The sequence below is a fragment of the Camelina sativa genome, chromosome 10 (genome assembly GCF_000633955.1).
Source record: "Camelina sativa cultivar DH55 chromosome 10, Cs, whole genome shotgun sequence".
In the NCBI taxonomy this organism is placed as follows: Eukaryota; Viridiplantae; Streptophyta; class Magnoliopsida; order Brassicales; family Brassicaceae; genus Camelina; species Camelina sativa.
This window is the reverse complement of record NC_025694.1, coordinates 4,322,084-4,348,640: the sequence shown is the minus strand read 5'-3', so window position 1 is coordinate 4,348,640 and position 26,557 is coordinate 4,322,084. Positions and strand designations below refer to the sequence as shown.

The 26,557-nt window shown below is 37.5% G+C and overlaps 7 protein-coding genes and 1 pseudogene across 11 annotated transcripts; 4 read left to right on the top strand and 4 right to left on the bottom strand.

The window, feature by feature from the left end:
* Positions 8 to 2,594, top strand: LOC104717037 (serine/arginine-rich splicing factor RSZ22-like). Of its 3 annotated transcripts, none has more exons than XR_756174.2 (7): positions 8 to 148; positions 373 to 474; positions 574 to 662; positions 782 to 1,022; positions 1,132 to 1,266; positions 1,449 to 1,591; positions 1,802 to 2,594. XR_756174.2 is itself a non-coding variant. In XM_010434543.2 (6 exons), exons 2-6 carry the CDS (start codon positions 386 to 388, stop codon positions 1,483 to 1,485), a joined length of 591 nt encoding a protein of 196 aa, XP_010432845.1. In that variant the 5' UTR covers positions 8 to 148; positions 373 to 385; the 3' UTR covers positions 1,486 to 2,594. The 3 variants fall into 3 exon arrangements, 1 of the variants encoding a protein (XP_010432845.1); XR_756173.2 differs by having other exon boundaries at positions 1,449 to 1,695; XM_010434543.2 differs by having other exon boundaries at positions 1,449 to 2,594.
* Positions 3,164 to 6,513, bottom strand: LOC104717036 (probable xyloglucan glycosyltransferase 5). Its single transcript, XM_010434542.2, has 5 exons — positions 5,215 to 6,513; positions 4,783 to 5,091; positions 4,391 to 4,681; positions 4,186 to 4,299; positions 3,164 to 4,089 (listed from the first exon to the last, which is right to left on the bottom strand). Exons 1-5 carry the CDS (start codon positions 5,932 to 5,934, stop codon positions 3,451 to 3,453), a joined length of 2,073 nt encoding a protein of 690 aa, XP_010432844.1. The 5' UTR covers positions 5,935 to 6,513; the 3' UTR covers positions 3,164 to 3,450.
* LOC104717035 (putative UDP-sugar transporter DDB_G0278631) lies at positions 8,662 to 10,899 on the bottom strand. The gene is made up of 7 exons (XM_010434541.2): positions 10,574 to 10,899; positions 10,173 to 10,278; positions 9,812 to 10,057; positions 9,602 to 9,712; positions 9,358 to 9,516; positions 9,128 to 9,271; positions 8,662 to 9,012 (listed from the first exon to the last, which is right to left on the bottom strand). The coding sequence occupies exons 1-7, from the start codon at positions 10,612 to 10,614 to the stop codon at positions 8,848 to 8,850; spliced, it is 972 nt and encodes a 323-aa protein (XP_010432843.1). The 5' UTR covers positions 10,615 to 10,899; the 3' UTR covers positions 8,662 to 8,847.
* Positions 11,317 to 13,856, top strand: LOC104720033 (annotated as a pseudogene).
* Positions 15,011 to 17,411, bottom strand: LOC104717033 (putative B3 domain-containing protein REM4). 2 transcript variants are annotated; one of them, XM_010434539.2, is made up of 6 exons: positions 17,236 to 17,411; positions 16,650 to 17,141; positions 16,149 to 16,562; positions 15,811 to 16,050; positions 15,380 to 15,725; positions 15,011 to 15,279 (listed from the first exon to the last, which is right to left on the bottom strand). In XM_010434539.2, the coding sequence occupies exons 1-6, from the start codon at positions 17,311 to 17,313 to the stop codon at positions 15,230 to 15,232; spliced, it is 1,620 nt and encodes a 539-aa protein (XP_010432841.1). In that variant the 5' UTR covers positions 17,314 to 17,411; the 3' UTR covers positions 15,011 to 15,229. The 2 variants fall into 2 exon arrangements, with proteins under 2 accessions (XP_010432841.1, XP_010432842.1); XM_010434540.1 differs by lacking the exon at positions 15,011 to 15,279 and having other exon boundaries at positions 15,369 to 15,725.
* Positions 18,141 to 20,196, top strand: LOC104717032 (B3 domain-containing protein REM8-like). Its single transcript, XM_010434538.2, has 6 exons — positions 18,141 to 18,296; positions 18,389 to 18,665; positions 18,744 to 18,871; positions 18,976 to 19,284; positions 19,363 to 19,611; positions 19,699 to 20,196. Exons 1-6 carry the CDS (start codon positions 18,213 to 18,215, stop codon positions 20,026 to 20,028), a joined length of 1,377 nt encoding a protein of 458 aa, XP_010432840.1. The 5' UTR covers positions 18,141 to 18,212; the 3' UTR covers positions 20,029 to 20,196.
* On the top strand, positions 20,358 to 21,207 carry LOC104717031 (B3 domain-containing protein REM7-like). The gene is made up of 2 exons (XM_019231127.1): positions 20,358 to 20,874; positions 20,962 to 21,207. The coding sequence occupies exons 1-2, from the start codon at positions 20,562 to 20,564 to the stop codon at positions 21,162 to 21,164; spliced, it is 516 nt and encodes a 171-aa protein (XP_019086672.1). The 5' UTR covers positions 20,358 to 20,561; the 3' UTR covers positions 21,165 to 21,207.
* On the bottom strand, positions 22,538 to 26,295 carry LOC104717030 (ubiquitin carboxyl-terminal hydrolase 18-like). Of its 2 annotated transcripts, XM_010434535.2 has the most exons (12): positions 26,143 to 26,294; positions 25,928 to 26,041; positions 25,305 to 25,500; positions 25,117 to 25,205; positions 24,928 to 25,013; positions 24,667 to 24,829; positions 24,443 to 24,566; positions 23,994 to 24,151; positions 23,821 to 23,905; positions 23,523 to 23,735; positions 23,363 to 23,424; positions 22,538 to 23,176 (listed from the first exon to the last, which is right to left on the bottom strand). In XM_010434535.2, the coding sequence occupies exons 1-12, from the start codon at positions 26,145 to 26,147 to the stop codon at positions 22,672 to 22,674; spliced, it is 1,800 nt and encodes a 599-aa protein (XP_010432837.1). In that variant the 5' UTR covers positions 26,148 to 26,294; the 3' UTR covers positions 22,538 to 22,671. The 2 variants fall into 2 exon arrangements, with proteins under 2 accessions (XP_010432837.1, XP_010432836.1); XM_010434534.2 differs by having other exon boundaries at positions 25,928 to 26,295.

Genomic DNA, 26,557 nt, shown 5'->3' with positions numbered 1-26,557 from the left:
ACCCCTAAAGAAGGAAGTATCTCCTTCAATTCCAGATTCAGAAACCCTAGTTTCCTCCCACTTCAAGCAAACACACACAATTCTTTTTCCTCTCGTCGTCTCATAGAGTCAAGAGCTGCTCGGAATCTTTCGGTTCTTCTCTCGCGAGGTAGGTGGTCTCGCCTAGTTTCTTTCTCTCTTCTCGCTCTTAATTTTATTCTTTGCTTCGTTTTTGTTTATCCGATCTGTTGAACTTGAACGGGTCCCTTCGTGGATCTAGAGACTTTGTATGTTTCTTGATCGAGAGATCTCTTTGTGTGGAGAAAATTTATAGTTTCGATAGTGAAGAAGCTCAAATCCTTTGAACATGAACAGTTTTTGTGCCATTGACAGGTTATATAAGAAGATGTCACGTGTGTACGTTGGAAACTTGGACCCGCGAGTTACTGAGCGTGAACTCGAGGATGAGTTCCGTGTATATGGAGTTATCAGGAGGTAATAAGCGATCAGTTAGTACTACTACAATTTTGAATCTTTTTTGATGTGAAGTATCTGTTTTGCACTTGTCTTAATGTTTCATTATTGTGTGTGCAGTGTTTGGGTTGCTCGTAGACCACCTGGTTACGCTTTTCTTGATTTCGAGGATCCTAGGGATGCCCGTGATGCCATCCGTGGTGTAGATGGTAATGCATTCATTCACATTCTTTCAATTTTCGTTTTGTTTCTCTAGGAAGTTGAAATTTTCTGTTTAGAGATCGGATATTAAGTGTGGTTATGACATTTGTATTGTGATAATGGATAGGCAAAAATGGCTGGAGGGTTGAACAGTCTCACAACCGAGGTGAACGTGGAGGTGGTGGCCGTGGGGGTGACCGTGGAGGTGACTGTGGTGGTCGCGGTGGTTCTGATTTGAAGTGCTATGAGTGTGGTGAGCCTGGTCATTTTGCACGTGAATGCCGTAACCGTGGTGGCACTGGGAGGCGTCGCAGCAGGAGCCGTAGTCGCAGTCCAAGATACAGAACGAGCCCAAGCTATGGACGGAGGTCAGTTGTGCTTCTAGTTTTATTACCTTATTTGCAAGTGCAATCAAAGCGATCTAGCTTCTTCTGTGAACAGATTAGTTTAACTAACTTGTTTGTTTTCTGGTTTCAGGAGTTACAGCCCTCGTGCAAGATCTCCCCCTCCTCCAAGGCGCCGCAGTCCTTCCCCACCTCCTCCTCGTGGTCGCAGCTACAGTAGATCACCACCTCCATACAGAGCGCGTGAGGAAGTGCCATATGCTAATGGGTAAACTTCTTTTCCCAATTCTCTATATCATAATCAGTGTTTTATCAGTCAATTGATATGCCATTGAGTTGATGTTTGACATTGATATTGAATTATGGTTGTTTTTCTTAAATGAGGGATTTTGACCTTTTTACTAATTTAGTCAATGTGTCGTATTCAACCTACTGTTCTTGTATCTACAGAAATGGACTGAAAGATAGACGCAGAAGCAGGAGCTGAGTTGTTTTGCTGGATAACGAGTTTGTGGGATGATCGAGAAGTACTACTTGCATTGGAAGAGAAGATGAGAGAGCCTATGAGATATTAATATCATCTATGAATTTCAGTAAGAATTTAATATAAGTTTTAGGTGGTTGGATTGGATAAAAGCTTGCTACTTTTTCATTTGGATATGGAGTGTACGTAGTCGTGTATCTAATCTACCCGTAGGTAAAAAAGAATGATTTCGTACCTTGTTTCTTAAAGACGTAATGTTTTTGTTTGGGAAATTCTGCTAAATGCTTATGTGTTTCTTGTCTTTTTCCACTTTGTCGAGGTTTCTTCTGGTCTACTACTACTACTACTACTGCTTCATTGCTTATCTGCTTGCTTCTCTACTCTTCTGCTATGAAGCATCTTCATTTAGTTGCTCAGCCTGCTATGAAGCATCTTCATTGCTTATCTGTTTGCTTCTCTACTCTTCTGCTATGACGCATCTTCATTTAGTTGCTCAACCTGCTACGAAGCATCTTCATTGCTTATCTGTTTGCTTCTCTACTCTTCTTCTATGAAATCTTCATTTAGTTGCAAGGCTTGCTATGAAGCATCATCAATTACTTGTTTCTATACTCTTCTAAAATGAAGCATCGTCATTTAGTTGCATGGCCTGCTATGGGAAAAGCTGAACCACGATTGTGGATCCCTACATGGCTTGGTTCATCTTCATCGACTCTAATGTTGCAGATTTTGTTCAACTGATATTCCCTTCGCATGGCTTAACATTTCATGAATTTGTGCTACCACACTTGGCAGGTATTTTAATAGTCTTAGAAGCACCTTTTGAGCTACATCATCTTCATCTTCGACTCTAGTGCTTGCCATCTTTTAGTACCACTTTAGAAACAGCTCTTTTTGATTGTTTTGTACTAGGTTTAGCATAATTGTAGCTATTTGATGATGTTTAACAAGCGCATTTGTGTCCTTTGCTAGAATTTGTCCATATCTTGGTTTATAGACAAATTGACAAGTTTTCTGTTGATATTGTGATATTGTCCAATTAAGGACCCACCCATATTGACAAGTCAAGAATGGACAAGTTGCTTGTTTTTGTGTTAAATAATTTCCCTGAATTGTGAAACTGTTCGCCTAATATAAAGTGAAGCAAATGTAATTACCTTGGCTGAAGATTGAATATAAAATGTTATCTGCTTTTTATTGAAGTTATTATGGATGTGTTTCCGCAACTACAAACTCCCAGTTATGTTATAAAAAGACGAATAATTAATTACAAGGCAGGCACGAAGACATGGTTTTTGCATGACCACAATAAAAAGCCTAGAAAAGCAAGAGAGACAAGATCATGATCCTAGTTCGGTCCCAGAATCATCAACAAACCCACTCTATAAATTTTAAAGCTGGTTGGTCCCATTCTCTTCACTTACACATCATTGAATTGATTGTTATATATGACGTGATGCCCTTTATGCTTCTTCTCATTCCACTTCCTCTGCCGACACTTTTTTCTGCTCCACGTTTCTACACTTTTCACCGACACTAAGATGACAATTTCCTAAGTTCAGAGAAAACAATAAATGTTACTCTCTTTCTCGTTTCAGTTTAGTCAGAAAACTTGTTCATGTTACAGGCTCTTTCCACAAAGGCTGGACTTTTTAGTTACGTATATTCTCTGCAGTTGATATGACATGGTTCAAGAAAATAGCTGTTTAAACTGCCAACAACATGTTCCAACTTTACAGATATTGTATACATGTATGAATCTCTGGCTCACACGCTATCCCTAACAATGGAGGAATCAAAGAAACATAACAGACAAACAAACAAAACGGAAAATCAATTAATGCCTACCACTATGGTTCCAACAAATCTCATTACAGAGGATACCATTGAACATAAGAGGACGTGGGGAATCAAACTCACTGATTACTGGCCCGGTTTACATAATCTATGGAGCTTCTTTAGTTTCCCTCAGCTCATCTGCTCGCCTATGAGGTCAAGACCTACTAGAAGAAATGTGACACCTTGGAATAATAGGAAGTAGAAATGCACTCCTTGAGCTGCCAAGAGACTCCTTAGCGCTGCAGTTAGCAAAAGAAAGGCCAATGCGAGCTCTTTGTGGTAAATCTTGTTTGTTTTCTTGACAGGTTTCTTTGCTTGTTTCTGCTCTTCGAGTTGGCTAAGCTCCAACAGCTCACTGTCCGAAACTCCCCTAAGCAGTTGGCTTTTCTTGTTTGGTGCCTCTTTCTCGGTGATAGATAAAAGATCTGACTCTGATGATCTTCCAGCTTTTTTTGTGACAATCCACTCGTAAGAGCTACCCAATTGGAATAATCCGGATACCATCGCGTTGAACTTGGTGACAGACATTGTATTCTCAAACAAAAGGTAAGGGACAATGAAAGGGAACGATTTTGGTGATGGAAGAAGGTTGAGGAAAGACATGAAAACCGGTATGTAGCAAATGACCCAAACAGGGAGCTCAGCTTCTGGAACAAACATCGTCAGGGGAAGGATTATGCAGAACAATGTGAAGGAATAGAAAGGAAGTATAAGTTTCCTAAGAAGGAAGAAGAGAAGTATCAGATTCGCTTTCTTCCATATTGCAATCTACAAGAAGAACAAAATGAGAAACGGAAGGAGTCATTAGAATGATGATAAACAGATAAAGTTGAACCTTGCGGAAGAAAAAAAGCTTTACACTACCTTAGAGGTCAAGATTGAACCAAGACACAAGCGGAAAAGCTGCATAGGTCCCGAATGCCAACGGTGTTGCTGCTTCTTATATGCTTCATAGGACTCAGGAACTTCACAAAGGACCTATAGATTTTTTCAGTCAAGTTCAATGAAATGGTTACATATATAAGCATTCTTTAGAAAAGATTGATAAATACTTAAACAGTCTTATTACCTTGACATCATTAAGATAGATGAACTTCCATCCATGCAGATGTGCACGGACTGCTATGTCCATATCTTCTACAGTGGTCCTTTCAAGCCAACCACCAGATTCCTCAAGGGCTTTGATTCTCCAAACTCCAGCTGTTCCATTGAAACCAAAAAAGTTCAAGAACACGCCGTTCACTTGCTGCTCCACCTCAAAGTGAAAACACAGATTGATGTTCTGAAGCCGGGTCAACAAGTTCTCGTCTTTGTTCACAAATGTCCATCTAGCTTGAACTAGACCTAACTCTGGGTTATCCTGAAGATTTAACACATTTTTAACAAGTTAGACCTCTCTCTCTCTCTCTCTCTCTGTCCCTTTGTCAATAACAGAAACATGAAACCGATGTTAATACCAACCTTAAAATGTGGAACTGTTAGTTTAAGGAAATCCGGAGTAGGCTGGAAATCAGCATCAAATATTGCGACATACTCGTAAGCTTCCACATAATCACAGCTCATAGCAGATTTGAGGTTACCAGCTTTATATCCGGTTCTAACCAAGCGATGCCTGTAGATTATGTTGACTCCCTTTTGGCTCCATTTGGCAACCTCAGCTTTAATCAACTGTTGAATGCTTTCATCATTCGAATCATCAAGAACCTGAACCAGTATTCGATCTTTTGGCCAGTCAAGTTGACACACAGCAGATATAGATTGTTCATACACCTGAACATGAAGAAGGTAAACATCATTACATTGAGAGAGTGAATAGATACCATAAAGGCTATACATTAGGAGAAAGGTCAATACTTTTTAAAAGATATACCAAAGTTGAATGAGCATACATACCTCTCTCTCATTGCACATTGGAATCTGAACAAGAACCATAGGATACTCAAATCCAGATCCCTCAGCATCCTCATTACGGAACGGTTGCTCATCAAACCTCGGCTTAATTTTCTTGTACTTGATCCAAAAACAACCCAAGCAAAGTACCAAACGATCCACAGATTGTATAAGGAACAGGACAATACAAAACTTGGAGAGAGCTTTAATCGGAGGAGCAATATAATCAGCTCTTAGGCTTAACCAACCAACATACACAAGATGAAGCAGGCTCTGGATCTCAAGTGTGCTAGTGGGGATGTGAAGATTAGGGCTTTGAAAGTAATGCCATCCTCTGAAGTAAGCAACAATCTCAAACCCGAGAATCACTACGGAAACAGCTAAGAAGAGCTTAATGGCCGTGAAAAGCCATCGGTCTCTGCCTAATTTCTCAGAGCCCATTGGCTGAGTGAAACTAAGCCGTTTCTTGATAGCACCAAGGAGAGACCAGAAGACAGTGGCGAGCCAAGTGAGACATCCAACAGCTCTATGAGCTTTGAGAAGCAAAACCCAAGTCACTTGCTTAGCGTTCTTGCCTCTGCTCTTCTCCACTGGTCTAAAAGCTGAATCTGGCCCGTCGATTTCAACTACTGAGTAATTAGGATTCTCCATCTTCACTACAACTGGTGTTCCTTTCCTCGTGTCCTTCGCCCACCAATCTGAAAAATCCAACCTTGGAGCCATCTTTGTCTCTAAAAATCTCTTTGACAAGTAGAGAAATCCAAAAGGAGAAAGAGCAGAAAGAAGTAGGAAGTTCTAAATGTGGTAAAGATCCCAAAGTAAGCACCCAAATCTCAGAGTGGAAGATTTAAGCAAAACCCATTTTGAGGAAAACAAAAAAAGGGAGCAACTTTGAGTGAGAAGTTAAGATCTTATTCAAGAAAGGAGTGAGCTTTCTACTAAATAATGGAAGACCCAGATCCCAGAAATCTGAAATCTAGAGACCCATTTTTGTGAATTTTTTATAAACCAGACATAGAAGGCATCCACAGCTCAAGGCTCATTTATAGTGGACCTTTTTTTAGAGAATGACAGAGAGAAGGATGGGTTGGTGAGAGAGTGGAGTGAGTCAGAGAGAGAGAGAGAGAGAGAGAGAAGCAAAGCAGAGGAGAGAGAGAGAGAGGAAGAAGAAAGGTATCTGTTGTGAGAAGTTTTGTAATAAGAAGATGTCTCTCTTACACTTTCATGTGTGTGTTACTCTTTCAGCTACTTCTTTGATGGCTTCAGCATGCAAATTCATCCCCTTTTTATCACTCTTTGTAAGCTTTTTTCACCGGCACTTGTCATGTCATCATCCTATAGAAATTATTTAAATTTGAAAACAATCATTCAAGAAAAATTCAAGATGGACCATATGGGGTTGTTTGGCAATTTGAGGTGAAGACAAATTCAAATTTGTGAGCGCAACTCATAATTATATTGGAACAAGTGAGATACCACCAAATCGGTTCCAAGTGAATCACTCAAAATGCTCTCACCGCTTCTCCTACGTGCTCCCCATGTCATTTTCCATGTCTATCGTTATTATATTTTATACATATAGTAAAGTTCCATGTTTAGTAGTAGACTAGTAGTCCATTCAACTTATTTATCTTGTAATAAGTATGTCATCAACTTTAGAAATTTTGACAATCATATAATAAAGAAAAAATACATATGGTTTGAGTAATCAGGATAACTTTTAAATATTTGGTAACATGATACTAATTTGAACTTATGAGTCAAACCCTTACGGTTGAAACAAAAGGATGCAACTCAATATTTTGAATTTCATAATCAAGTAGGATATATAGTAAGGAGGGAAACAATTAGTTGATGATCTGTCTTTTTTTTTGTTTTTCTCATTGGAATGATCAATTGACAAAGTACACTAACAATCAAAATACATGTTTCAGTGTTGACTAATAGTTGCAAGAAACTTCTAAACAGTGCCGCTAATTATGGTCATTTTGTAAAATAATAATTTAAGTGGTGTGTCTTTGACAAAAAAGAAGTATAAGATCCATTAGAAGGATTATTACAATTTCCGGTATAAAATTTTCTAAAAGTTTCAGCCAACTATTAGGTTACGCGAGGGTTACTTGTCGGTGGGCGATATTAACACATGTAGAACTCTAGAAGATAAGGATATGCTTTGGCAATTTTTAAGGTTTATTTTTTACTATACAATAATACCTAACGTTTTACGAAAGTATCATATAAAAAAACTAAGAAAAAGAAAAGGGAAAAGAATTACTATAATTATGGATAATTAATTTGTGGGCTAATTACACTTTTGTAATACCTTTTAATTTGTTTTCCTTGTGGCATCTAGGAATCCTCTTTCACAAGCCAATCGGTGCTCAGAAATTAAATATTCAATACGATTTTAATAATTTAGGCAATTATAATTATAATGTTAATGATAATTCAAAAATACCCAATTTTCTTTTCAATAAACTGCAGAATCATCATCACATTGTTGTATAGAGTCGTCCGATATATCAAAACCTCATACACAATTCTGCGCTACATATAACAATTCTAATGTATATAATAATTCACAAATTATTGGAAATTATATATTGTGTTTAAAACGAATCCAGGGTATAATCATGTATATATCAAGATGATCGATTGTGTCTTGGTGAATGATTGATGATTATTAGTTATCAGTATCACTTTTGAATTATGATATTGTTGAACTATGCTATCATATTATTTTACATACAGTGCTTTACACTCTCTACTCTTTTATCAATATTTTGTCTAATAATTGTAATTAGTGGATACACTCATTCAATTTATTCATTTAGTTGAGTAAAGCTTTTCTATTTTATGTAAGCCTTTTTTGTTTTCCAGTTTCTCAACTCTTCCAAAGTAACATCCATTGCTTTTCTAAAATTTGAATATATTGGTTCTGTTAATGGGTATTTTTTTTTTTTGACAAACGGGTCTTGTATAAATTATGTAGATTTATACAAGACCCAGTGTTAACGAATGAATTAAATACTTAAACAGGTAGATGACGCTGCAATGACTCATGTGCTGTCTTTTCTATCACGAAAATGTCTTAATCTAAAGTATTAATTAGTAGTAGACCCATTTAAAGAAGTTTCCCACACTTAATTAGAACAAACAAACATTTCATGTGTTCTTGACCTATTGATAGTTGATACCAACCCATGTCTAATGTTTTATTGTTTAGGTTTTATGCTACAGCCACATTCTACATGTAATAATTTGACATTGAATAACCTCTTTGAAAAAGTTTTACATGAAATAACCTGATCAATGAAGTTTCTTATCAAAATTTAAATTACTAATTGGCTTTTCAAATCTCTCGCTTTAGGATCCAACCGAGAGGATCAGATCTGAAGACTAAAGCTATTGGTAATTGTAGAAAGCTTCTCGTTAAACTGGTTTTCCTGGTTCAACTATCCTGGTTCAACTATCTAATACATTGGTTATTTTCTTTCTAATCATCATTTGTTTGAGTGGCAAAAGTCTATAAACCCGACTTTGCCTTCCAAAAAGAAACCAAACCCACCACAAGTATCAAAAATTATAACTTTTTGGACAAGGAGATACATGATGAGAGTAAACCAAATCGGATTCTCATTTTTTGTGAGCTTCCAAATCAGACATTAGCTTAGCCGGTTTAGCCTTTTTCTGTCGGTACTTGGCATATGAGTACCACACACCACCAGCTGTGTTGACCACTAAACCGGAGACGTTTAAAGCATGTACTTCAACACCACCCAGGAGGACAAAACCGAGCGTCTAGGACATTAGAAAGGAAGCAAAAATAAGTAAGAGTTTAATAATTGATTGCCTCCAGACTTGAAATGAAGAGACTTTCATCTCGAAACAGAGCAAAATGAGAGTATATACTTACAGTGGAACCAACGCCTTTGAGGACACCAACGATAGTTGTTGTTAAAGCAGAGTTCACAATGGTGCAAAGAAACATGGTGAAGTTGAGGACAATGCCCATAACCAGTGAAAGAATGAGAATCACCAAGAACGGCAAATAAGAACACTGTCCAAGAGAAGAAATAGTTTGACCTTTTAAGAAAATAGTTTCTGAAAAAAGCCACAAGCTTAGAGTGATGAAAAGTTTCTAACCTTTGCAAGTAAAAGCGACAGAGAGTTTGGGAATTCGCCGGTAACTACGATGAGGAAGGACAAAAATGGGAGAGAAAGGAAGCTGTTATAAAACATTATCTCGATCGATGTAAGCCCGTCTTCTGCACCAGACTTCTCAACCAGCACAAGGTACATGGTCTGCAGCGACGAAACAAATATTTGTTTTATCATTTGGTTAATGGGGGATTGTTGAAAGAGAAGGAAAAGAGCAATGGAAACCAACCTGGAAAAAGACAGAGGTTAAAGCCAAACCATACCCGAAAAGATCAAAAGAAAAATCTCCAAGAGCTGCAATTACACAACCTGCAGCGGTCAATAGTACAGATAGAGCAACCTGAAATTTGAACAAGAGATTCATAGCTTGTAACATTAGAAAAAATGACGAACAAAAGGATCAACCTTTTAATAAAAACATTATAGTGGTAATATATACCTGAGTTGTTGGTCTGCCTTTACCAAACAGAACCCCGGCAATCAAAACAGCGAGTGGAGTGAGTCTCTTAATGGCGATATACATTGGAATATTAACTCCTTTCAAGCTTGCAAGAGCAAATGCAACATTAGCATTGTAGAAGATAGAAACCGGGAGTAGCTTTTTGGCAGTGGCCAAATCGATTCCTTTGGCTCTTGTGTATCCCATTCGTCTGCCAAAGTGTATAAGCAAAGAAGTAGCCAATTGCTAATACAAACCAAAAGAAAAGCAAAAGGGACCAATTTCATAACCAGCATTTTTGAGGAAGTGAGTAATCCTAGTTAAGTAGATATCAAATACTGAAAAAAGTAGAGCAATGTACCTGGAGGGTAAGAACAGTCATGGAATGTGGATACTGCATAATCACAGCCTTGTTGATAAAAACCATTGCCATAGAAGCAATGCCATATGAAACAGCTGCGACTAAACTGCATCATAGAACAAACATAAAGCTTACTTACTTACTTAAATCTTTGTATATATAACTTTGATTCTCTACAAATCTCGAGATCTAGATCTACCCCTGAAGAAGAACCACCACATTTCAAAGTTTCTAAATTTATAACTTTAAGCAGCACCTCGAATCCATTAAACCAGTAATTGTTTCCCCCCCCCCCCCCTCTGTCCTAAATCGATCAGAAACTTTTCTAATCGAATTGAAAAAAAAAGGATCAAATTTGAAGAAGCAGAGCAGGAGATAAAAAGGAGACTAGAGTAGAGTACCTAATGGACGAGCTAGGCTCCATCTCAGCTTGAACCTCCATTGGGGAAGAAGAGTGATTTGAGATTTTATAAATCTTTTGAAAAATTCAGTATTGGTAATGATGTGCACAGAAATCAAAAGAAAGCTGTAAACTTTGCTCAGGAAACACGTTTCTCGGGTGATTCAAGACGCATTTCGAGAAGAAAGTGCGATTAAATTTTGCTTTTGCTCAGAACCTTTCCTTGGATTGAGGATCTTAAAACCGAGCTCTCGAGCGAGCGAGCGAGAGGAGTCATCATTGGAGCTTTTAGCTTCCCAGTAAAAAAATCAACACTCAAAACCCAAAAGTCAGTAACCTTCTGGCTGAAACAACAAGTTCTTCTTACTAATATAAACCGTCTTGCCAGCGGCTCATCCCAAATAGTTAAGGCCCAAAATTTTCTATTGACAAAAAGGCCCAAAAGCTTCTATTTTTAAAAAATTTTAAAAATAGCGACATAAAAAAAAAAAAAGTATTTAATAAAATGATTCAGTAACACCTACAATTTCATATAATGATGGCTAATCAAAATCAATCTTTCAGACACAACCAAAAAGATGATGTACAAAGCTATCAAGAAGGGGTCACATGTTGTCAAAACCTATTCGGTTATAGAGTCTGCCTTTAACAACATAGGTGATGATGGGTTTGGTTACAGCACCATTATTAATCGAGATGATGGGCTAGTACACAACTACACTCCCCGTTAACCAATGTGATATATTCACATCAGCCTTTTCCGGTTTCAATAAATTCGATATTCCTTTTTTGTAACGTAACTAAAAGAAACAATGTAACGTCAGCATTTACTAGGAAGAAGTGAGAACATTAGAAGAGATTGCTCTGTTTTCTCTGTTTTATTGCTTTCTTATCTGACTCACTCTCTGCCCTAAATCTTCAACTCAGATTTGTGTGAAACTTTTCATCACAATGGGGGATCCACCAAATTTCTTTTCCTTTGAGCATTAGTTTCTTACAGGAGATAAACCACTTCTCGTAATGCTTTCTATCTTTTATATTTCGTTTTAAGATACTGCCTTTGTCACCGTCGACAACTCTGTGTTTCCTTTTGTTTTATTGCTTCCAGACTCTTGATGCTGAGTTCTTAAGGAATCACACAAAAGTGTTTCTAATATCGGATGCGTCGGACAGAGTTTGGAAAGTGAAACTGGATGGCGGCAGGCTCGCCGACGGCTGGGAGAAGTTCGCCGGCGAACATGGATTCAAAGACGGCGACGTTTTGGTTTTCAAACATCATGGAGACGAGGTCCTTCATGTATCTGTCGCTCCCCAATCTGTTTCCGGTAACATACATCACGCTTCGTCTAGCCACATTGATACTGAGGATACTTACATTGATGACGATGATGATAATGATGGAGAAGACGAAGATGATGATGATGATGATGGGGCCGGAGATGGAGCAAGTGAGTTGTTTAATGAAATTACAGAATGTATTTAATGGGTTTGGTGACTATGTAAGTGAAGATTGTTGTGATTCAGGGAAGAACCAGAAGCAGATTCTTCATCAGGCCACTCTTGTTTCATCACAGGATGTGTTACTCGTTATAGCCTCAGCAAGGATCGTTTGGTGACTACTAAACTCCATTTTAGCTTTGTTGTAATAGTCAAGAGTGTAACATTGTTTGAGTGATGTGACTTGTTGGTAATTTTTTTGTAGGATCTTTCTAGAAAATTTACGGCTTTTTTTGGTGAGCACCTAAAAGCCTGTGAGATCGATGTGATAAATGAGCAAGGGAGAATATGGACAATGAAACTTGCCAAAAACACCTCAAGTGGTGTGTTTTACATCAGAGCAGGCTGGGAACACTTCTGCTCCACTAATGATCTAAGACAAGGAGATTTTTGTAAGTTTAAACTTTTCCAAATTGGGGAAAGGCCTGTGCTTTCGCTGTGTCCACAGGAATCTGGCAATGGCCATAAAGAGAAGAGAAAGTTGGATGAAGTTTCAAAGAGAAAGGAGAAGAAGGCGGCTCCTTCACCAACTGTGATAATAAAGTATACACCTAGCCGTGACTATACCGGGCAGCTAGTAAGTTCAAGAACTTGTTGTCATGAAGGTTTTTTGTGGATATAGTCATGAGTTTGAGCGTTTGGTACTGATTGAATCTTGTTCAGTCACTTCCAGTGAGTTTCACGAGGGAGAATGGCATTAATAAGGCTGGGGACGTAATTCTTCTGGACCAAGATGGAAGAAAGTGGTCATCTTATCTACAGATAACAGGGCTTGGAAGAGACGTAAGTGAATGGTTTTATTTGAGAAAAGGTTGGAGAGAGATGTGTGAACCAAATGGAGTGAAGGTAAATGATTCGTTCAAGCTGGAATTGATGTGGGAAGGTGCAAATCCTCTGTTTAAGTTCTGCTCTAAGGTGAACCAACAACACAACTCTATGTACATACAAAACCTTAGCTAGACAACATGTTTATTGAGTTTCTTTCAGATTGAAAACCATGAATACAAGGGAAAAGGAAACCACACAACTAGTAGGAAGAGAGCTTGTAAGACTTCTCCACAACCAAGGAATGTGAGAAAGACTCCAAGAGTAGGAGTAGAGGGACAAGTTAATAAGAGAATAAGTCGCGGACCAGAGCATCAAGTTGATGAGGAGAGAGGACGCACTCAGGTTTCAAACAGAACCAACACCATCTCAAGAAAATTTCTGAGCGTGCAACCACAATCTTGCTCAGTCTCGGATCAAGTTGCTAGTGTGAAACAAGGGATTGTAGATACTCTGAACACTGTGAGACAGTGTCGGACCGAGCTTGAGACAAGTGAACAGAATCTACAAGCCTCTTTGCTAGCAATTGATGCGTTAGGTGCGTTCTTGAATCAAGATCTTGCTGTTGTTTCTTGAAACTAGTTTTATTTGACTTAGGACTGTAATGTTGTGATGATGCAACAGGGGAGAGGATATGGGGAATCAGCAATGATCTGGTTTGAAGTGACACTGAAGATGGGAAGAAAGCAAGAAGAGTATTATGCAAGCACTTTCTGTGTCTTGAATCATTCAAAGGTGGAGTCAAGTAGTTTCACTAGATTCTTCCTCTTCCTCCACCAAACTAAACTACGTTTGTTCTGTATTTGAGATTTGCAAGTTCTAGAGTATGTGCACTTGAAAGTTTGTAGTATGGAAGGGTTTGTGACTTGCCTTCTTGTATTAAGGAGGTAGAACTTGAAAGTTTGTAGAAAGGAGTTAGTACTTTTTTTGTATTAGTAATTTTTTGTGTGTTATTTGCCTTGGAAGAGATATGTATGAAAGATTATGATTTAAGTAAAACTTCTATAAATGAATAATGTTGGGACCATGAAATTCTATTACAGTAGAACCTCTATAAATTAATACTCGTTAAATTAAAAATATCTATAAATTAATAAATTTATTAGGTCCAAGTTGGGACTAGTGTAATTTTGGACATAATTCGATAATATAATAAGATAATAATTTTTTTGAAAATCCTTAGTAAATTTATGGTCCCATCAATAATAGAAATTAATAATTATACAAAGTTATCTAAATATATGTATATATATACACATTAATTTTTATTAGAGTTCATTTTTAATATTTTTACTGTATAAAAATCTTTGAGTACTATCTTCAAAACATGATAATTGCTATTTTCATTTTAATTGGTTTTATAAAAATATTAACTATAAAGATTAAATTTATTTTTAAACTTTTTTTTACCAAATTAGTAAAGTTTTTTTATAAATTAATAATTATTAATTTATCGAGAAATTAAAACCTCTATAAATTAATAGAATTTCATGGTCCAAACATTATTAATTTATAGAAGTTTTACTGTACATTATTGTAAAAATATGATAAAACTAATTTTCTTATTCTAGAATAAATACAAATGTAAATAATTAGAGATAAATATAAATATTCTTAATGTATACTCTTCTAGATCCTAACCGTTGATCTAGGTTCTCTTGATAAGAACGCTGTATAGAGTTACTTTTGAAGCTAACTTTTTCAGAGAGTTTAAATTGTTAATTCTTTGTTTCTTTTTTGGTATTTAAAAAAATATATTAAACAAATTAACAAACTACTTTAAAACTGAAAGTAACATAATACGTATTTTATTGGGGGAGTGATCTTGCTGAATAAATGGAATCTTTTTTTTTTTGTATCATGAATAAATAAATAAATAAATGGAATCTTGTTAACCTGAAGACGGAATATCTTAATTAGATGATGGTCAAATTAACGTAAACAAGTATGACTATATAATACTAAGTCAAAATAACGTAATAATTTTTAGCATTTACACCAAAAAAATAAATAAAGTTAACGTAATATATTGTTTGTTTTAAATTAGTAAACCCAGGGGAGACGGACCGTCTCAGACGGTGATAGGTTAACTAAAACACAAGTACCCGAATAAATTTCCATATATTATATAACAAGCGACGATTTTTGAGTAAGAACTAAGAAAGATTCACAAAACAAAACAAAAAAAAGTTTTCATTAATCACTTATTATCTGTATACTGAAACATGTCAGTAACTTTATTTCGACGAAGACGTGAATGAGATAAGGTGACATGCAATATTTAACTCCATCGTTGCAAAAGTACCTGGTCCACTTTCTAATCTCCATTTTCGACTTAAGCTTGACTAATGTTGAAGATTTGGCTGATCCCCATAATCTTTTCCCCTGTTTTTCCAAACTCACATTATCAACAAATCTAGAACCAAAATAAACCACACACACACATTTAAAGCTAGTATTTATTGGTTGGTAATTCAGACCATACCTAACGCATCAATTTCATGCAGCGAAGCTTGTAGATTCTGTTCCTTAATCTCGAGCTCCGACCGAAACCGTCTTACATCGGTTAAAGTATCCATAATACTCTGTCTCACCTTTTTAACGTGATCAGAGATTGAGCAAGGTTGAAGTGGTTGCTTGCGCTGCAAATTTCCTGGATCAGTACTTGATTTGTTTAATGCCCTAGTGCAGCGAGATGGCCCTCCTTCTGTACAAACACGAGCTTTCTTTTGGACCCGGTTCTCTGTTTCGTCTTCAGCATGTGGTGCTTGAACCGTCATTCGTGGTTTCCTCTCCAGAGTCTTATAGCCATCAAAGGACACTTGTTTCACCTGAAAACAACTCGTTTTAGTTAACACAGCGATTTCACAACAGCAAAAGTTCAATAACTAGGACTGTAATTGCTTTTGTGTTAACCTTGGAACAGATCTTGAGAATAGGAGATGTTCCTCCTCTAATAACCTCCAGTGTGAAGGGATCACCAACGTTCTTTATGCCATTGGCAAGAAAGAACTCTTTACAACTTCTAATGTAAAACTGATCTCGTCCCTTGACGTTAACTAGATGCGACTTCCACTCTTCGCCATCTTTGTTCAATACAGTCACCTCTCCTGCTTTTAGGATCCCGTTCTCTCTTGCCAACGATGCAGGAACACGCTGTACAAGTTTCAACACATTTAAGCCAATATGCCAACAAGGCAACAAGAACAAAAAAAAAGACTTGAAAACCCTAAAACAAAGGTCTTGAAACTTACAAATTGACTTGACCCGATCATGTAAGGTTTAAGGTCTAACGTCAGAATCTTGTTCTGAAGCACTGGAACTGTCTCTGAGCAATCCTCAGTTTCAATCTCATCACCTTCACTTTCAGAAACATTCCCTTTTTTGTTTGCTTTGGAAGAGTTTCCTTCTGGAATGCTAGAAGTGTTGGGACATAGTTGTAGCACAGGTTTAGTTCCGCTTTGGACAAGCTTAAACCGACATAAAGATCCGGCTTTGATCCCGTTGTTACGGCAGAACTTCCTCCAGCCTCCACGCACAAAAGCCTGACCAGATTTTTTGTTGTGTCTAAGAAGCAGAGTCCAAGATTTTCCATCTTCATCCATTAGATCAATCTCACACACTCTCTTGTCCAGACCATTTGACTTTGCAAATTTGATTAGAAGACACTGCAAAAAGAATCACAGCTTGATTACAGTGTATCAAAAGAATTGAAGTAAAAATTGTATTAACGAGTCAAGTGAAGTGGTACACACCAAAGTATCTCTCAGAAGGCTTGAAGGTGTGACGTGCGCAAGAAGATAAGACTCTTCCGATGAATACTCTGTTTCAGTTCTTGCTCTCTTCTTCGACGAAAGTTTCTTTGAATATAAATCATCTTCTGATATCGAATTGTCATCATCACCATCATCATCTCCAACATCCACACTGTCGTCTTCATCATCATCAAAAGTACGGTGCTCATCGTCAGAGTCAGAGGTAGTAGAAGAAGAAGAGATTAAGTGTATCTGAGAGAAACTGCGTCCGAGGGGTGTGACGTGGAAGACCATGTCACCGTCGTGCCTGAAACTCAAAACGTCGTCGTCACGAACAGCGTGGAAGACGGAGAAATTTTTCCATCCGGCGGCGAATCTCCCGCCGTCCAATTCCACTTCCCAAGTTCTGTCCGAAGCGACCGAAGTCAGTTTCAGTTTCGTTGACAGAGTCTTTCCCTTGATGTGATTCGCAATAAACTGAGAAGGAATTATCTGCAACAACGAATTAAGAAAGACAACCAATTGATGGATTTTGTAACAGATACAGAGACAAGATAAGGTGAGATTAGAGAGTGAGAGAGAGTACAGGATTGGAGTTTTGTCCAGACAGATCTACGACGAAGAAAGCTTTTTTGTTTGGGGAGGAACTTCGTGGATCGGCCATTCTTGTTTTGAACAGCTTCTCTAAGAACTTTTGATCCTTCGAATGTTTTCGTCGCTGGCGTTACAGGGTTTATTAGTTTGAAATTGGAATATAAACTCGGTTATTCAATGTCATTAACTCCTGATTTTAATGTCATTAACTAAGTTAATAGCAAAGATATTTCATATTTCTAGGCAAAACGCCTTAAATGGCAAAGTTGGTTTTTCCTTTTCTGATTTGATGGATGTAAGTCGTAGGACTGAAAGTATTTGTCAGGAAGAAAAGAAGAAATAAACACGTCAATCCAACCCGTTTTTTTTTCTTTTTCTTTTAATGTATATTTAATAGTTTGATTTGATTGTTTTTTCAGCTGGGTTAAAACTTTATAATTGTTGTTTATACGTATATCTATGCAACCGTTATTCACATATTTAACATTTAAAAATAATATATGAAAAATAGACTTATTTATGATCGCATTCAAAATTAATAATATAATTCAGTTTATCTTAGACTGTTTAACAAATACAACAAATAAGAAATTCAGTTTTATTCTTTGCAAAAGTTAAGATATTGGAAGAAAAAATGTTGTGTATTTATTACTACTCTTTACTTATTCTTCACCTACTTCATTGTAAACATAATCGGCACAAAAAATAATACAAAACAACAATTTAACAGAGATGTATTTTGAACAAAAAAACATGTAACACTCTTTATTTTGAAGAAAGAAAAAAATGTAAGAAGTTGGGATTCCTCAAATAAAATCAACAACATGAAAGGAGTTAAAAAAAAAATAATTTTCACCTGTTGCATTATTGGGCCAAAATATGTATGTAGAAGTAGAAGTAAAGCATTCTTAGAGAAGCCGAGAATCTCCCAAGAACAAAATTTTGGATTCTCTTAGAAAGTGTTCGGCAATGGAGAATCCATCATCATCACTCTTCTCTCCAAAAAACCCACACTTCTTCCAGCCTCTTCTTCCTGGTTTCAAGAGCCACATCGTACGTAATATAACCTCTCTGTTTCTGTCTTTCTCAACATATATGTAATGTAGACTACTAGACTCAGTTCAGTTGTATTCGTTTTGTTACAGAAAATCCCTGTGAAGTTCTTCTCCAAGCACATCAAGGGAAAGCACGAGGGCAAGACTGTAAAATTGAGATCAGATTCTTGGCAAGGAACATGGAAAGGTAAGATGGAAGGCCATACGCTCACCAACGGTTGGAAAGAGTTCGTGGAGGCACATGGTCTTCGAGTCGGTGATTTCCTAGTCTTCAAACACGAAGGAGACATGTTGTTCCACGTCACTGCGTTTGAACCTAGTTGCTGTGAGGTCCAATACGCACAGTCTCTTAGCCACGACGAAATTGGTATGGTAAAATCCATTATTCAATGAACATTTATCTAGACTCTCTTTTCTGTTTTTGAACCATTAGATTTCTGAACAGCAGGAGAATCTTCAAGAAAGGAGAAAGAAATTGAGGAGAATGTGAAAACAGAATCTGATCTGTTTTCATCAGATCTGACATGTTTTAGCCAATCTGTGACGGCTTCAAACCTATCAAGAGATTTCTTGGTTAGTTAGTTATATATTACTATTAGGGTTTTATATCTCGAGTTTAGAGTATTAAGCATGCGTGAGTGTATATAATCCCCAATGTTGAGGAATGACTGATGCAGGGTGTGCCCAGAGATTTCGCAAGGCGATACGGTTTAGACAAAGGAAGGCATGAGGTAGTTTTGATGAACGAAGAAGGGAAGTCTTGGGAATCAGAAGTAAAGAGCTACAAGTCTGGTCAGGTTTTTATCTTTGGAGGTTGGAAAAGTCTCTGCACCGAAAATAAATTTAAAGTTGGAGATCCTTTCACATTTAAACTGCTCCACAACGCGGAAAGGCTTGTGTTTCTGCTCTGCAGCCGCACAGAGGCTGGACCAAACCGGTTTGTGAAGTTAACTCCTACACCTAACAGCCTTAAGCTTGGTAAACAGGTGAGTTTTGTGGGAACTCAATTCTATCTCGGGATTCTTCAACACATTATTGTTTATGTAATTTTGAATCTTTTGCAGCATCTACCGGTAAGTTTCATGAGAGAGAACATGCTCGATAAGCCAGGGAAGATAATCCTGGTGGACAAAGACAAAGTCGAGTGGTTGATGAAGCGTAAGGGTTATCGCAAAGGAAGTAGAATGATGTATGTTATCAGTGGTAATGGTTGGAAAAGTTTCTGTGCAGCGAATGAAGTAGGCGCAGGTGAGTCTCTAACTTTGGAGTTGATCCGAGGAGGGACAAGTCCTTTGCTTAAGTTCGTCTCAAAGGTTAGTGTGAGCATCAAGATAGCTTGCAATCTTGTTCGTTTTGAACTATCTATAAGTTGGTGTTACTAAACAAATACTTGTATTCAGATGGAGCAATCACCATCTGAAGCAGAGGCTCGGCCACACAAGAGAGCTCGAGTCCAAAGATGGAGTCAGGAGAATAGAAGATTGAAGCATGACGTGAGGCAGAAGATAACTGAAGAGGGAGAACCTTCTCGTCGCACTCGGTCGTCTAGCAAGTCTACTGGTGATCAAGAAAATCCGCAGCACACGCAATCTTGCTCTATCTTAGATCATCTGCCTAAGGTGAGACAGAGCATTGAAGAAACTTTAACTAGTATCAGACGGTTTCGGGCTAAACTCGAGACAAAGGAACAGAATCTGGAAGCTTTGTTACACGAAATCGGAAACTACTAAGTTGAAATACGGTTGTATGGAGCTTTAGTTTTTTGGACTTTGGAACAGAGGCTACAAAAGATAGCCATTCCAACATTGAATTTTATTTATAATGAAATTCTGCATCAGCTAATGCGAAAGAAAGAAAAAGGAGGTATGCTGCCAAATCAGTAAACGAGGTGTTAAGCACTTACCACCAAAAAAGAACAAAAAGTAGTGCGAGTCATTTAAAATGAAAGAGAATAAAAGGAGTCACGCCCTCATTAAAACAGGTAAGCTGGAGCTCTCATTAATAAGAGGAGCCGTGCAAGGATTACCAAAACACTTTCATCAACTTAGACTTGAGTCGATCGGTTTTGGTTTTGTTTTCTTGGAAGCTCTTTTTCAAAGATCCTTTGAACAATGGCGAATCCAGTTCTTGGATCTCCTACAAACCCACACTTCTTTAAGCCTCTTCTCCCCGGCTTCGACTCCTTCCTCGTACTCTGACTCTGTCTCTCTTTTACGAGTATAGCTTATTATGAGAAATGGTTTCGTTTTAAAAACTCTTTTGCATGTTGTTGCAGACCATCCCTGTGAAGTTTTTCTCGGTATACTTACATGGAAGAAACGAAGGAAATACAGCGGAGCTAAGATCCGACGCGTCTGAGATAAGTTGGAAAGTTGAGATGGAAGGTCGGAAACTCACCGTCGGCTGGAAAGAGTTCGCCACCGCACATGATCTCCGAGTCGGAGATGTTATCGTTTTCAGACACGATGGAGCTTCGGTGTTCCACGTCACTTGTTTTGGACCCAGTTGCTGTGAGATTCAATATGTACAATCTTGTGACGACGACAATAATCTTGATGATGATCAAGAAAACATCAGTAAGTTGTGCTCTGATTTTTATCTTCCCATGGAATTTACCTTTTGGTTATGAAGATTTAAAACGTTTTTCTTGTTGTGATATTCAGGAAACTTGTCGATGAAGCAGAGTCTTAAAACAGAACCAGAGTCTTCACTAGACGAAGACAAAGATTACATGGGTAAGTCAATGGGTAAGAAGCGGATTACTGAAGCAAAAGCAAAGTCTATTTCATCAGACCAGTCTTGTTTCTTCCATCAAAACGCCTCTTCTTCGTTTCTCCACTGCAGAACTAAAGAGTGTTTCCACTAAAGATTGCAACAAAAGAAAGAGAAACAAATCTGGTGACAGTAGTCAAAAAGTTCCATCATCATCTTCTTCAGGAAGTGAAGGCCGATTTGTGACACGAACTGCCACACCATCCAGTCTCAAAAAGGGTAGACTTGTAAGTTAAAACAACTCTCTTGGAGAAGTTTTGGTTATCAGCTAATGCTTTATGAAGTTCACATAGTGTAATCTTATTGCCTCCTTTGTGTGTAGCATCTTCCAAAAAACTTCGTTAAGGTTAACCGAATGAAAAAGCTAGGAGGGAAGAAGATAACTGTGTTGGACAAGCATGGAAAAGAGTGGCCAGTGAATTTAGTCATGGAAAGGGGAAATACACACATGCGTTTGGGTTTAGGGTTAAAAGAATTTTTCAAGGCTAATGGCATTAAGGCACATGAATCTTTAGTGTTTGAGTTTGTTTGGGAAGACAAGACAACTCTTCCTATACTTCAAATCTGCTCCAACTTGCCCTGTTATAGTGAACTCGTAGCCTAAGCAGTATGAATCCAATGTCTAGTTAGGTAAGAGTTAACTGTGTCTGTATTTGTCAACAACATATTTTATCTACTTTAAGGGTCTTCAAAACAAGTAATAAGTTCTAGATATTATCAGCCTTTAGTACCATGAGTCAAGTAATGTAATCTGCAGTCCTATTGTATGGTAAAAATTTATAAGTTTTCTGGGGTGGTTGCATCAACCCTTACGACTGTTAAGGATACGTCCGTATCATCTCATTACTTCTGCAATATATTGTTTCCTTGTACAGAACTTTACATATCTAGCTAAACCTAGTCTCCTCTACTTATGTATATATACTAAGATGTAATCCCTTATGTGATAGATGCAATACATATAAAGCTTACAACGACCTCCCAACAACATTCAAAAGTCATTACAGATGGTGATGATTCTTGTTGTCGTACATACATCTTAAATAGTTGCATGGTTGCTGCTTCTAGTGTCTTACCATTGAACTCTCAACTAACTCTCATCTTAAATATTTCTGAACCCTTAGGCTTGTACCAATTGATTCCTAACATCTCTAGCTATTAAAGATGCAAAGAAAAGAAACAGAGTACTGTATAAAAGAGTATTTTTCACTAAAAAGAAACAGAGTATGAATTAAAAGGTACAATAAACTAATAAATCGAATTAACAGATTGGGTTATCGTGCAATTTGAACTTGAACCGATGGGTTGAAGAAAGTGATACATGACAAACAAAAGCTTCACCATGCATAAATTTAAGAAGGTAGGGGTAGAGAGGATTACCAAAAAATCACACTTTCTCACTAATTTATGACTTGATTGATTCTTCGTTTGCTTTGTGGGGGAAACACAAAGCAAACAATTTGGCAATTCACCAGTAAGAACATTTAAATTCTATGTATAGTCACCCTTTAAAACCATATATAAGTCATTGTGTAATAGTATCTGCATCACTATTGTAAGCTACAAGCTCTGTTGATTTTCAATTGTCGTAACATTCTACATCATTGAGCGTCCACCATCTCGGTATCCATATCTCTCACCGGAGGCTTGGATTTTGTACAGACTAATGGAGTTGAAGTTGTATGGTCTGAACAAGAATCGACAGCCTGATATTTTACCTCTGGATCTTTGTTCCCATTTGCTGCATCCTCTCGATGATCTGTTGCAGAGTTATCATCAGTTGAAGGGTTTGACTCGGAATCCAATGTATCAAGTTGTAGGCTACAACATTCAGAGATCACTATTGATGGTGATGATGATGATAATGGTGACGGTGATGTTGATGGTGATGGTGACGATGCTGATGATGATAGTGATGATGACGGTGATTCTTGTTCGCACTCAGGGTCTTCAATGGTTGCATAGATGCTGCTTCTGTTTTCAATAGCTCCTACCATCGAACTCTCAATTAACTCTTCTAGGCAAGATTCTGTGTCCAATATGTCTGTATTCTTCTCCTCTTGAACTTTTGATCTGAGACATGATGATGACGACCGAGCTAGAATCCTGCATGACGGCAGAAAAACATAAGAAACTCACTAGCTCAACAACCTCAGTCTGTTTAGATATATACATCATATTCAAACAATTTACTCAACTCATAATGGTGAAATAAACAGTCTCAATCTTGTGTTTATAGATTAAATTTACACGGAGAGCTGGACAACAAAAGACAGGAGGAGAAAAGCTTACCTGCTGTAGAGGAGCATATAAGCTCTTTGAGAAAGGACGTCTTCTAATTCAACACTTTCTATCTGTGAGTATATTTGATCAGGGTTAGAAGATCCCTCAAAATTCATGGAATCATCATAATTTCATGCTAACAAGAAGAGAGGAAAGTACTGAGTGTTACCTCAGAATCATCTATTCTATACCAGTTTCCGCAAAAGTCCTTAATGTAGCATATGTAATGGCCGAAGAATGATGCATTCAGCATATCTAAATGAACAATCACTGCATAGAGTTTATAAACATCTGATCCTTCTCCACCTTCACTCATGTAAGGATTAAGATCCAATGTCTCGGGAAAACTTATTCTTTTGTTCAGTTTTCCGTATCTTCCTCCCTGTACATAATTTCACAGATGTTTTTATTATAGACAACTATTCCCACAAGAATTTAGCAAAATGTAAAGGAAATGCCACACATACCTGATATCTTTTTAAGGCAATGGTAAGAATATTTGGAGCTAGCCGAATTGTAAGACGCTTACATGCCTTTACATAGTCACTACACCTGTTAAGAAACATAGTCGATTTGTCAACTAATCAACTACCACACTGTGCTTAAGAAACATAGCTTCTTTTGGATTTAATTAAAATACCTATCACATTTGTACACATTATCTCCTTGAAGCCACTCTTCGGCTGAAAATTGATCAAGACATTCCTCCAAAGACACCGCACCCCCATGCATCTCAACGATTAGATCCATCATATTTTCATATTGGTCAGAAACATGATTGCAAACAGTACACTGAACCTGGAAAGTTGAAAATGCAGAAAATCAGAAGAAAAAAAAAACTAACAGAAAGAACATTAGAAAGGATCTTGATCTTTTTTAATATACTGGAAACAAGTTCTATATATTCTCAATGGAGGCAGCCAGCTAAGAAGTAGCATGTCGAAATCTACAATTCAAAAAGAAAACAAGTAAAGAATATGTATAACAGGGAACTTCCTAAGATCCCAATCATTCTAGAGAATAAAAATCCATCTATTGGCAATTCAAGAATACAGATGAACGTAAGATATTGAGATCAGGATATATCACCTCTGATTGGAGGAGACCTCCAAATATGTACTGAATAAGTGTTGTTTCTTGAGAACGAGGAGGCACTATTTTTTCTCCACCGAATTCGTCAAGGCAAACAGACTGCATCATATCAATCGCATACCTGAAAGTATGTGAATTGTCTAACTCCATCAGTCGGGAGATTCACAGCCTTAAACACTACTTAGGAATTTGCTATTTTCATGGGTAAGAGAGATACTGACCTCATGAACTCATGAGCATCCTCTTGTCTTCCATACCCAAGAGTTCCACCAATATTAGTTAACCGTGAAATAATGTTCATTGGTGAAAAAGGGAACCGACTTTGACTCGCTCTCTCAACATGGGTTTGAAATTCACAGAAGAAGCACCAATCGTTGCGCATACCTGTTAAACAAAACATAGAATCAAAGCTTAAAACGCATACAGAAAACCAAATGAAAGAGTGAGGCATTAATACAAAAATGAAAAGAAAGAAGTTTTACATTCGCTCTTGTGGCCTTTCTCAAGCAGATATGCAACAAGAGGACGTGTCCAGGAAAGGCATTGTAGTATAACATTGGCAAAACAACTGAAAGAGAACTAAAGTAGGTTATCTTGAACGGAGAAAAAACAAACTCAACTCATCTCAATTGATGCTTGGAAGCTATGTTGAAAAACATATGAACACAAACCTGTTTCCACAATTCATGAGACCACAGGGAGCCAATTCTGGATTGTCCCAGTTAAAATATCTAACGAATTCTTCATATGGGAAAAGAACCTGAAGAAAGTCGCAAAACAAAAATACAAGTCAGATTTCCACAACGACTCTATCAAGAGAGTGTCAACAGGATGAGAGGAAAAAAGAGGACACAATTACTTCTCTAGGCTTGAGGATACTCTTGTTTCGGCCCTGAACAGGAACCAATGCAATCTCAGAAGCAGATCCATTCCCAAACGGAGAAGTTCTGAACCTGAAGCCATTCTTTGCAGAAGAGGTTACGGTACTAATCTCAACATCCTTGCACTTTCTTTGATGACCGGAACTCCAATCTGACCTTTGGCACTCTGCTGAGCTGATAAGCAAACAAAGCATACAGACGAAGGAGCTCAACTAAACCAACTTATAAACACAAGCTAATCCAAACTATCTGAGCTCACATAAGTTAAATTCACAAAAGTATCTAAGCAACAACTTCCAAACCCATGATTCTTCTATTGAAAAGGTCAAGACTTTGAAAGAAATACATATCCCAAATGCACTAAATTAACTTTTAAACACAAAGTGATCCAAGATAATCCAAACTTTCTGACCTCATATAAGCTAAATTCACAAAAAGTATCTCTAAGCAACAAATTCCAAACCCACACGATTCTTCTATTGAAAAGCTCGAGACTTTGAAAAGATTTACATATCACAAGCTCACAGAAAGCATTAATAGCCTCCACACCAAAGCGATCTTTCAATTCCCAATAAAGAGATTGATGAATTTGAGGGCATACCAGTATCGAACGGATTTGCAGCGGGAGCACTTCTCGGTAGAAAATGTCTCAGTGACCACCGGTATGAATTCCCTGTCGAAACCTCCTGCGGCGGCGGCTCCGATGTCGAAGTACCTAGCAGCGGTGTTTCTGAGAAAGTAAAAAACACCAACGGCGAGGAAAAATAGAGTGGCAATGATGCGAGTGAAGACAGAAAGATCCACCGGAAAACCAACCTCATGCATCTAATTGGCTTGTCGGAATCATCGATCTCTCATTCTCCCCTTTCTTCTGTTTTTCTTTTTATTTATTTCAAGCATTCACTCTTCTTTTTCTTTTCTTTTTTTGTCTTTTCTTGTGTTACCGCTTCATTGATTTTGTTACTTAGTAGAGAAGACAGTGTTTTTTTTGAGTCTGTGTTCTATGTTTGGGTTTGGACCTTCTCCAGTCCAAATTTAAAGATTGGCCCTTCATGCTTCTTATTTTGTTTTCCTTCTATCAACTATGTTTTTTACTTTTTTTTATGTCCTTGTTATCTCGCAATATTTCCTTTTTTTTTGGCTGGGATTAGGATTACTTGTCTCTCTGTTACAAAACTAAAATCGTATGTAATGATGTTGACCAAAAAAAAAGTGATACAATTCTTTGTTT